Source organism: Eleginops maclovinus, chromosome 20 (genome assembly GCF_036324505.1).
Source record: "Eleginops maclovinus isolate JMC-PN-2008 ecotype Puerto Natales chromosome 20, JC_Emac_rtc_rv5, whole genome shotgun sequence".
NCBI lineage: Eukaryota > Metazoa > Chordata > Actinopteri > Perciformes > Eleginopidae > Eleginops > Eleginops maclovinus.
Window position 1 is genome coordinate 24,618,005 of NC_086368.1, and position 12,150 is coordinate 24,630,154.

The 12,150-nt window shown below is 42.1% G+C and overlaps 1 protein-coding gene across 2 annotated transcripts in view; it reads right to left on the reverse strand.

Moving 5' to 3' along the window:
- Positions 1-6,311: 6,311 nt before the first annotated feature.
- cdh4 (cadherin 4, type 1, R-cadherin (retinal)) overlaps positions 6,312-12,150 on the reverse strand; it is a 204,333-nt gene continuing 198,494 nt past the window's right edge. For both annotated transcript variants that reach the window (XM_063911504.1, XM_063911505.1), the window contains 2 exons: positions 9,148-9,312; positions 6,312-8,193 (listed from right to left, as the gene is read on the reverse strand). In XM_063911504.1, the coding sequence (XP_063767574.1) occupies positions 7,987-8,193; positions 9,148-9,312 (372 nt within the window). In that variant the 3' untranslated portion in view covers positions 6,312-7,986. The remainder of the gene's footprint in view (positions 8,194-9,147; positions 9,313-12,150) is intronic.

The following is a 12,150-nucleotide window of genomic DNA, read 5'->3' on the forward strand; positions in this document are numbered from 1 at the left end:
CCCCGAGGTGAGATTATATAACACGCCATTAAGGCAAGTTTATTTGTGTGTGTGTGTGTGTGTGTGTGTGTGTGTGTGTGTGTGTGTGTGTGTGTGTGTGTGTGTGTGTGTGTGTGTGTGTGTGTGTAGGCATGCCTGTTCCCCTTTTCCCTGTGATTTCTTGTGATTCCAAGATGGGATTTGACTGCTGTGATTGTGCTTCTCAGCTGGCATGTTTCTCTTGCACTTCTATGATAAATCTGCAGTCTGAAGTCCTCTGCTTGTTTACGCTCACAGAGGGGATCACTTTTAATGATGGTTAGAGGCTGATGATAACTCCCCCTGCCCCAATCACTCACATGAATCAGATGGTTATGAAAATCTTTATTAAGGTAACACCCCGATGGAAAGATGAACAAGAAGTTTGTGTTTTTTAAATTTTTATAACATCCATTGACATTTCCTGGCAAACGAATGCATTCAATATTCCATTTGTAATCCCACCGTACTCATGCAGTGAGACAAATGCAATACTCAAAGTCAGTTAATTAATTTGATCCTATTCAACGCGTCCTTGCATATTGTTGATTAAGCTCGGAGCTTATGAATAAAACTGTCTCCTTGGAGGAACATGAGGGTGTGATTTGGATGAACTGATGTGGCACACTGCGATCCACTCGGCGCACTTTATCGTTAAGATGCACCACTCCAGTAGCCTGCACTTTTATCCTGAAATAAAAGGGAATTATTTTCAACACTTTCCTGAATAATAAGAATATAACACGCAACAGCAGTTCATTAAGTTACACCTCCTGAGCAAGTCTGCTTCCTGTGTGCCCTTGTTCCTCACAGGTTAATGCTGACTTTAGGACTCTTTTGGTAAGGGGTCGACTGGGGCAGTGTGATTTGGCCCGGAGATACCGTAATAAGGCCAGTGTTTATGACTGCAGCTGAAATGGGTTCGTAAGCGCGACTGAACCCTCCAGGTATTGACGCGGGGGTTAATAGCCTGTTGGCCTCTTTAATGGAGCTGAATCAGGTCAAGCAGCAAGCGCTGTCAGCCCACAGGATAAGAACATCTCCCTTTAGAAAGTCATCTCCTATAGGCCTACGCTCAACACCAAAATGTGTTGAGCGTATACAAACTGAGGTTCACACAAAGAAATGTGTGACTTGCATTCAGACGTGTGTTCAAACAGGAACAAACAAGCTAAGGTGCCAGACTCTACACAACACGGGCATGGAGGTGAAAGTCAAAACGACTTTGCATTTCAGTGCAATGTTCCCACCGACTGACAACTCGTTGGAGTTGGAGTGTTGGAAGTCAGACATTAGAAAAGCACAGAGCGAGTTTACAGTCAGGAATAATAGCGGCTTTGTGAGGATCTATGGCTCTTTATGTCATACTACTAAGACTACTCATTCCATCATTTAATCGGACGTTCTTGTGACTTTCTCTGATAATAGAATCGGAGGATGAAACCCTCTTTATTAGTCATATACATGCACACAGCAGAGCACACACAGTGAAATTTGTCCTCTGCATTTAACCCATCCTAGTGCTAGGAGCAGTGGGCAGCTATTGTGCAGCGCCCGGGGAATCTGTACGATGACATATTATAACAATCACAAATATGACTTTTAAAAGACATACTATAAATCATTTTAATGGCATCTTATACCATAGCTTATTTTATCAAACAGTATGACTTTTTAATATTATTTTTACCACATACTATACTACAAGTTTTTAAACCTTTTGTATACATAATGTATACTATACTTTGACCTTTTTTTTATTAAAAGCTATAAGACTTCTATATAATATATCATAACTTGATTTTTGATGTTTTCCAAACTATACTATGCCGATTTTCCCAAGTTACTCCTGTTTTAACTTTTTAACATTTGCTATAATTGTATCATGACATTTCGATGACTTAATACACAATACCTGCAATAGTCCTTTTTATGACTTTTTCATGACATACCATAATATGGCTGTTTAATTACTGTTTTTTCCACATACTATTTAGTAATGCTAGCTGTTTAGTGTTGCATATCCCTTGAACATACGTAAATCATGCTTTTAACAAAAGGGTTTATAAGACACAAACAGAACAGCCATCAATCTACATAACTGATAGTCATACAAACATTTGGCTCATAGCAAGTTTAAAGTTCCTTTATGTTATTATAACATCATGATTACACTTAAAATATTAACTCTGTTACACATGTGTGGTGGTCAATTATTAATTTATACTAATGAGTGTGCTATGCATCCATTATTCATGGTCACATTGGCTCTGTCTTCCTGGAGTGTTGCTGACAGAGGGAAATGGAGGGGAAGATGGGAATGGAGGCTTGATTGTACCCTAAAGGACACCAGAGAGCGAGCTGGCCGCAGAGGAATCCTCTCCAGTGAAGCCAGTTTCCCGGGGAAGACACTTAACCTGTGACTAACGTAAAGGATCACATCCAGCTTATTAGAGGAGCCACTCTGCTCGAGGATCTGAACGAATTTTCAACCGCACTTAAGCATGTAATCACACACAGAGATCATGCTCCGGAGAGGTGCTCGTCGTCACAAGCAGCCCCAAATGTCATTTACATACGTGTCAACAAATAACACAAGGGCAATCCCATGATGCATCCTTCATGGTGATTATATAATAGCTGGTCCTGAAGTACGTTTCACCAATTTCCCTCAAAGTGTTAGTGTCAAAAGTCATGATTTTTTTGACACTATCTTTGACACTTTGACACCAAGTCATCGCAGTTGATGGCAGATCATTTTCAGTAAACTGTGTGAAAGTGATCGGTAACAAATACTAGTCCAATTTTTTGTATTGCATCTTCAAAAGGATGTGGGCAAAATACATTTTAGACTTCCTAACTGTGGTATGACTCTGCTAAACTGTCATAAAGTTTACAGCCATGTCCGCCTAAACTACATCACAATTACATCATCATTTTAGGCTGAAGATATGTGCGTGAAATTCTCATAATTAGAGTCCAAATTGTGTTTTTAGAGGTCACCTTTGACCCCCAAAATCCAAATAGTTCATTCTTGAGTCCAAGTTGAAGTTTGAGTCAAATTTTTAAAGAGATTCCCCCCATGGGTTTGGGAGATATCACATTCACAGCCCTTTACCTTTGACAACAACATTAGAATCAGTTTGTCTTAAGAAATCCCCTCTAGGCGTTCCGAGTTTGGGCCAAACATGAGATCAGTGACCTTTGACCACCAAAATACCATCCTTGAGTTTAAGTTGTTAGAAAAGAGTAATTTAACTATTTGACAATGGCCTAAAAAGTCTGAAGCCACATCCCTTCCTCTGCTGTGATGTTACTGATTGGATGTCAGTAGTTTCAGGCATTTAGTCGTGAAATAATCCTAGGTTTTTGACTCAGTGGTGCAGCCGGATGACAAATTTAGGGATCCCAGAAATAATTACAATTCAGTCAGACAACTCACGTGTTTCATTCATATGTTTATTAGAAATAGTATATAGTTTGAGTTTGGCGTCTAGGCTCGGGCCTCATCACTCCACATATTAGCATAGAACATTGAGTGATGATTAGATAACCATCCCCCGAGCCTACAGATGGAAGCTGGGGAGGAAGCTGGGGAGGAAGCTGGGGTGGTGGTGGGGCGGACGAGCATCGCCAACGTGAACACAGCAGCAGCAGTGAGGTGAACACATTAGCAGCATGGAAACAGTAGTAGTAGCAGCAGCTGCATTAGCGAGGTAGAGGTAGGCGGATCCAACAGCTTAAATAGAGCGCCAGATTAGGAGACTCTGTCTGGTTGGTTGCAACTGCGAGGAGGGGCGTTATGTGCGAATGCATCATTGGTGCTCGAGTTGACTGCCTGAACTAGCTCACAGGCTTCGCCCCATTTATTGGACGTGAGGACAATGTAAAATGATTTAGTAAAACCAAACTATTTTTTGACATGTCAAAGAGAAGAAAGAAACAGAAAACAGAAAGCAGATACATTTTTAACTGTTACTATTAATTCCTATGCTCTTCCAATTAGCAAGAGTTGTACACTTGTAAAAGCAATCACTACTAGCAGAAAATGGTCTTTTGAAATGCTGCCTGATAACACACAGACCGTTTGAGTCCTGACTTAAATGAACATCCTGTCTTGGTAATAGCAGAGCGTCTCCGCTGGACCAATCATCCATATCATAAATGGCTGGTCGTTAAACAGTGGATATTCTCTCCCTTCCTTGCAGCATAACATCAAATTTATTCGGCTGCTTTGATCTCTTGTTAGACGGAGTCCTGAAATAGCAGGAGGTATGAGGTGGTGTCAGCAGAAAGAAGCCTGCAGCAGAGTCCTGGGCGGTGTACCTTTTCCTGAACAGCAGCATCGCCACTAAATCTGGAACAGTTGATCACACAGCCGGCATCAGAACTAACATCCTGTGCAGTTTTTCCGATTGGACCTTTTCCCGGCACCGGCCCACGAGACTCACTAGCTATACTAAGAGGAAATGAGAAGAGGACATGTTTGAAGAGGAGAACTTTATTTACAACACACAAAGCAGTGGCTGCGAGCCAGCAGCAAAGCTCTCTGTCTATATACGCCATTTATCAAGGGGGCAACTTGAGTTTGCTTTCCCTCTGCCTCCTTCTGCCACAGGGAAACCAAGTGAACTTCAGCTCAGCCTATCAAAGGAACCTTGCCTGAACTTAATCTCCTTATCTGCTGACTGGCTATGACCAAAATGACCTTTTTCCAACTTGATTATTATGTCAGAGCGGTGGGGCCCACCTCTGATGGTCCTCCTATTAACAGGTCCACAGTCCTGCCTGGTCCATCGCAGAATCCACCACAGTAAAGGTTAACTTAGGTTTATTACCGGATGTTCTCATTACTGAAGCACTGCAGCGTAGATGAGCAATGAAAGCACCTTTCATTAACTAGTCCACTGTGCTCCATCAGCTCTGTTCTCCTATCCCTCTCCTATAATCTCCGGACAGAGTGGACAACACACGATTAAGCATCACTCCATTTCTCAACTTCCTTTTTTCCGAGCCATTTTCTAAATGTTATGCATTGGCCCTGCTGCGCTTGATTCCCCCTCTCTCTCTCTCCGCTGACCCTCTCCTCCATCCTACTAATCACCTCTCCACACGGCCTACCTGCATCCCGCCACCGCCTCATCTTTCTCCCTCTCTCTTACCGCCTTCCTCTCCGCTCTCTCTCTCTGGGTGTCTCATTAAAGGCGCTCTATCTAATGAGATTACGCCGTGGGGATTAATGGTGTGGCTAATTGATAGACACACAGCCGGAGAGGATTAAATCCCTTTAAGTCCCCAGAGGGTTTTTTGGTGCTTCAGCTGACTAATTGAAATCACAGGAACGGACACAAATATACTGCCTGACCTCTCCTACTTCTTCTAATGAGTCTGAGATGCTTTATAAGAAGGAATAGCGGGTGTTTTCATTAGAATAAAATCAAGCCAATCCAAACAATAGAGTTAAAGGTTAACTATGTGAATTACAAATAGAGTATTCATAGTACATCATTAAACCAAACAATTAAGAGGCTGCATCACTCAAATACAACCCAGTCATTTTATGAACAAAGAGAGATTAGAAATCACTGATATTAAAGCCACTATGTTGACAGTTGTCATGCTTTTTAAATACACAACATCTGAAACGTTAAAGAGGACACATCATGCTCATTTTCAGATTCATATTTGTACTTTGTGCCTGTTCTGTGACATGTTTACATGCTTTAATGTTCAGGAAGGTTTTTATTTCTCTCATACTGCCTGTGCTGCAGCTCCTCTTTTCACCCTCTGTCTGAAACCAGAGCCCAGTCTTCTCTGATTGGTTAGCTGGCCCCGGCTCTGTTGTGATTGGTCAACGGCTTAGAGATGTCACGCCCCTTAGCCTATCATCTACAATGTCTTGGAGTCCTTAGCCAATAGAAGCGTGAGTGTTACAAAGTGATGTCATTATGTTACTGAAGAAAATGAAGGGGCGGGGGGGGGGGGGGAGTGTGTGGGAGAGAAAACTTTGTCTGGATGGAACTTTAGGATTGTAGTCTCTGACCATTTACATGCACACAATCCTATAAAACACACTACAGGAAAGGGAAAACCCCCAAAACAAATAATAGGGATACAAATGTCAACACATAGTGGCGTTAAGGATAGGCTAGTTTAGATAAATATAAAAAACAAAGATTTTAAAAACGAATGATAATTTAAAGCTTTAAGTGATATCATATAACATACATACATAACATCACCATGGACCTAAAGATGGACCTAAAGATGATGAATGCATAAAAAAGGGCACATTTTCAAAACATGTCTTGTTTATTTTCTGAAGCACACATCCAGTATCTAGATGAATGGATAAAATAATTCCAGGACACTGAATAATAAGAACAACTATCAGCAGGCATGGCTAATGAACCGTCCACTGTTCCGAGGCCAGGGGCCAACAATCTGTCCGAGACGATACAGAGTGAAAGGGAAAGGCTGTGTTTTCACATATAAAAGGAGTATAACAAAGCAGTTTTTAGAAAACAATCCCATAGGAAGAAAATAATAGCAAAACTGAAAAACCAACATGAATAAGCAGGCATCTTAAAAAAAATGATGATGGTTTAACAAAAGACAATTAACTGAAATATCCACATGACAAATGAACAGGCCAAAAATCCCCTGAGCTCGATGAAGAGCCGGAGAAAGAGCAGCGACTTTTAAGTCATCAATACTTCAAAAATAGGTATCTTACAGTATTTTTCTTTTCTCAGTGTCTTTATACAGAGTATATTCATATAGTTTCCGCTGACTATTTTCACATTCTCACCACATAGTAACAAGTGCTTTGAGTAAAACATTTTTCAAAAAAAAAAAGAATCATGCACCTTTTTAATATTTCATCGGCCTATAAAAAACGGGAATGTTCAAGGCGACAAAAAAAAAAATCTTTCTAAGATGCCTTTTGTTCCAAGTCTTTTCAAGTTCCACTTTCTGAACACCGTCTGACTACTCAGATCATGCCTACATAAGCTTTACACTGTGGAGAGAGCAACACAAAACCATACAGGGCAGGCAAGCATCTCAACATAAAGGCCCCTAACTCATGAACCCACAGAGGAAAGGCAAGCATTCTCCACTAAATTAGAAAACCCCCACATGTATAAAAATGGTTTCACACAATGTCAGCGTGTCGACAGGTGATGCTTGTGAAAGTCAAACTGAGCAGGTCCTTGGAGAAAAACTGTTATTGGCTTCTTTTAGGCCATAATTCATTGGGTTATGATATTCGATAGTCTGCCCTGGTTGTGTCCTTCCCTCCTCGGACTGGCTGCTGGGGTTGTTCATCTGCACCACTATGAAGGAGGGAGGGTGTCAGGCAGGGCTGGTGTGTGTGTGTGTGTGTGTGTGTGGGGGTCGGGGGGTGGTAACGAGAGCACGTGCCTCCACTGTACTGCACGAATGGCAACTGATCCTGAGATAGCAGGAGTCTGATACAAAAACACAGCACAAAAGGCACTTTATAAAATGACAGTGCTTCTGTTCTAAATTCAAGTTGACAGAGTGAAAGAGAGAGTCAAGAGAGCGTCTTCCCGAAAACATTCTCTTCAGTGTGAGACTAAAGCAAGAGATGGGGTCATTTTTAAAAATCAAAGCACAAATTCACTACTTGTGTCTCTCACGACCACCTTGATTCGTCCCCAGAGAGCTCCGGGTCCAGTGCGGTGAGAGAACGACAGAAAGAAAGAAAAACATCACACTACAAACTCGCCACTACAAAATATAAAGCCAGAATACAGTTGCGTTGCAGCGGAGTTCATGTTTGCGAGCTCAGTCGCTGTGAGCAAACCAACGCAGCCCGTGTGAGGGTCTGTTCCCCACGCTGCGTTGTGTCTGTGGCCCCTGCCAGTGGTTTTTTCGAGGAGCATCCATTCAACCGACCCCGCCTCTCCCAACCCCTTCCCCACCCAGCCCCCCGCTCCTCTCTCAGTCGTCGTCCCCTCCCCCGTAGAGGTCGGCCAGCTTCTTGAAGCGAGGGCCCCAGTCGTTGAGGTAGTCGTAGTCCTGGTCCCCTGAGCTTGTGGAGTTGAGTGAGCTGACGGAGCCAGCGGTTGAACCGCTGCCCTCGTAGTCGAACACCAGCAGGGAGTCGTAGGGAGGAGCTGTGGGGTCGTTGTCTGCTGCCCTCAGACCCTGGAGACATCCGGACAGACAAATTAAACATTTTATTCAACCTCCTCTCTAAAGTTACACATCTGGGTCTGAAAAGAGCCTCTGCGGAAGTGCCTTTAACCTGCTTTGCTTCTCATAGCCAGCAGGTTCAGACTGCATAGAGTTCTATGAGACCCTACTGTTGTTCATTTATTACCTCAGTAAGAACATCCCTCCATTTGTTCGTGGTCTGAATTCGATCAACACTTTCAAAAGATTGTAATGTTCATTGTGTAAATGATGGTCCTATTTAGAGTACCAAAACAGCAAAGCAGGCTATGTTTTAGGGCGTGGCTACCATGCTAGCCAAATTAGCATCCCGATTTAAAGTTAAGTGAATTATGAATCCACCTTGCTAACTAAGTAAGACAGCTTTATCTAGCGTAAGCTGGTAAACCTAACTTTTCTTCAGATGGTCAAACTGGCTCGAAAAAACAAGAAGGCGACGACCAACTCTAGGCTTCAAAGTGGCCGTCCTCAAACCACTGGGTGATCTAACGGTGGCTACATTCAATTTTGATATACAGTCAGTGCAGTAACAACATTTCCTTTGTGTATGGCTGGCCCTATATATCAGAAAGGTATGTTAGCAACATTGGCTTCAGGCCAGTCATTCTACAGCAACACTATAACTGAGATGATTACTTTTCACCGGGCTGCAGCAGCTTCAGGTGGCCAGACTGTAAAAGATGCAGTAAACCTCGTCTCATCTTGCTCAGCCACCCATTAGGGTTTTAATGCTCTATGAAGGTCTGAGCTGAGCTGTTTACAAGGCTCCAATACTTTTAGCAATACCCCTGCTGACGGGAACAAAAACAGAGAGCTTCTTCCTGTTGTGTAAAACTTTCTATGAGTCACATCAGTGAAGTCTGCAGACACTGCAACCGCACACAGGGCAAAAACATCAGAACGCTTTCCATCCATTCTCGTACGTACATCGTTAATGAAATCTCCGATATCTCCAGGGTGGGGCAGGCTGGGTCTGACGGGGTACTGTGACTCAGCGATTACTGGTCTCTCATCCACCCTGCGCACCCCCGCCGGCTTGTTGATGATGTGCTCTAAAGACTCGGGCTGCTGCAGCTGGCTCAGGTCGTAGTCCTGCATAAAGCCCAGAGAGAGAGGGAGAGAGGTTGAGAGACATCTCATCCATTATTTCTGATCCTTTATTTTCAATGTACAACTTTCTTTTCATAATTAGATCATCTATACTATTATTAACCTCTTTTTTGTCTCTATATACAGCATTGTGCTTTGAATCAAGCTGTGTTTCTGAGTTTGTACACACACTTTCTCCTGGCTCCACAGTCTCACACCCTTTGATGTGCATTCTTGATATGTCTGCAAGGTCTCAGGGCTGACCTGCAAAGAAGCTGTGCTACAGGGCTTTCTGCTAGACCTTTCAGCCCTTTTGTAAATCTGCACGGCTGCAGCCTTTGCCTGAGGGAATTACCCACAATTCATAGTGTTTTATTGTTTGAACAAGTCTGAAATGTTCAAAAAGCACAATTTTCGACATATGAAGTTGTTAAGAAGTACAAAGTGCGACGGTGAGGAGCCAGAAATGGTGCAGATTTTGAAATGCCTGGGGATATATATATATATATATATACAGTGGTATGCAAAAGTTTGGGCACCCCTTAGGAAAACCACTGCATCAGTTTGTCACTTGCTGAGCTTTTGAAGCAGCAACTTCATTTTAACATATGTTATACCTTATGGTAACAGAAACATCTCAGTAGTGAAATAACTTTTATTGGTCAAACAGAAACATGTTTATGTGCATTCAAACAAAAATAGGCATGTGCATAAATTTGGGCACCCCTAAGAAATAATTCCATTAATATTTAGTATTGCCTCCTTTTGCTGCAATAACGGCCTGTAGACGCCTCCTGTAGCCACAGACAAGTCCCTTAAGCCTGGCAGGTGGTATTTTGGCCCATTCTTCCACACAAAACGTCTCCAGTTCAGTCAGGTTTCTTGGCCTCCGTGCATGGACAGCCTTCTTCAAATAAATCCATACATTTTCAATGATGTTAAGGTCTGGGGACTGGGATGGCCATTCCAGAACATTGTACCTGTGCTTCTGCATGAATTCCTTGGTGGATTTTGATCGGTGCTTAGGATCATTGTCCTGCTGAAAAATCCAACCCCGGCGTAGCTTCAACTTTGTGACTGACTCTAGAACATTCTTGTCAAGAATCTCCTGGTACTGTAAGGAATTCATGTGGCCCTCAACTTTAACAAGTTTTCCAGTACCTGTGCTAGCCACACAGCCCCATAACATGATAGATCCTCCACCAAATTTTACAGTGGGCAACAAGTTCTTTTCATTGAATGCAGTGTGTTTTTTTCGCCATGCATACCTGTTCATGTTATGACCAAATAACTCAATCTTGGTCTCATCTGACCACAGTATTTTGTTCCAAAATGCTTCTGGCTTGTCCAGATGTGCTTTTGCATACCTCATGCGACTCTTCTTGTGATTAACACTCAGGAAAGGCTTTTTGCACATCACCCTTCCAATGAGCTCTTCCTGGTGCAAAGTACGCTGGATTGTGGAACGGTGAACAACTACACCATCAGCAGCCAGATGTTGTTGTAGTTCTCTGGAGGTGGTCTGTGGCTTCTCTGTGACCATTTTCACCATCCTTCGCCTGTGCCTTTCCCCTATTTTTGTCGGCCTACCACATCTTTCCTTCACACGGACTGTTCCTGTGGCCTTCCATTTCACAACTACGTTTCTGACTGTGGAGACAGACAGTTTAAACCTGTCAGATAATTTTTTGTACCCTTCTCCTAATTTATAATGTTGGATTATCTTAGCTTTCAGGTCAGTGGAGAGTTGTTTTGAGGTCCCCATCTTGCCACTCCCTAAGAAAGAACCTAGGCCAGGCACAGCCAGCTATTACCTATGTTAAATAGCCTTTTTCATGATTGGTTCCACCTGTCTTTGTAATTGAAGGTCTAATGAGCTAATCAAAGCAATTTTGTGCAGCAACCTGTCAGCTATAAATCCGTACAGGTGTTGAAATGAATGCTATTTATAAGGGTGCCCAAACTTTTGCACATCCCATTTTTTGCATTTTATTTTATTATAATAAAACTATGTAATGCTACCCTAAGAATTTTGGTCTGGAAAACACTAAAACGTCTACATCTTTGTAGGAAAACAAATGTTGTTGCTGTGATCTTCTATTATAAAGGAAAAGCAAATTGTCATGAAATCTCAGAGGGGTGCCCAAACTTTTGCATACCACTGTATATATATATAAGACTAGATCTCTTTAACAGTCATGTAATGTTTTATGCGTGTCAAGTATGGGACTTTTCATCTTAAGTATTAAAAATTCAAATTAGAATGTGGAGTAAGGATACCAATTACATTTTGGTTTGGAAAGAGAAAATATGAATTACCGAGGATGATATTTGTTCAGCAAATATTAGGAGAATGTGACTTTTTATAGCTTTGGTTGGAACAGAGGTGGGGTAATAAGATAGCAGTGGAGCGAAAGGTGGCACTTTGAGCTCCAGAGTATGGTATCGTGAGACTTATATCATGGATTTATAGAGGCTTTAGTTGAGAAAGTACTTGTGAATAAGAGGTCTGGAAAGGAAAAAGTCTTTTAATTACTGTCATTTCATTGATTGAGATAGAAAGAATTCACTGTCAAAATACTTAAAACACAACCAGGTTTGCATCTATTCTGGTTGTATGTCAATGCTTTAAGTCCATTCAATAATATAAAGTGGTTAAAAATAATCTGACATACGAGCTTCACACTTTCCTGTCACACAAGTCTCAGGCAGGTGACATACGTGACATGTCAGCATGCTCTCTGTGTGTCTGGCATTAAATCCTCAGAGCAGCGATCTGATGCTAGGGTGTGTGGGTGTTAGAAAATAGCAAGTAATAAAAATGGCATAATTAATAACACT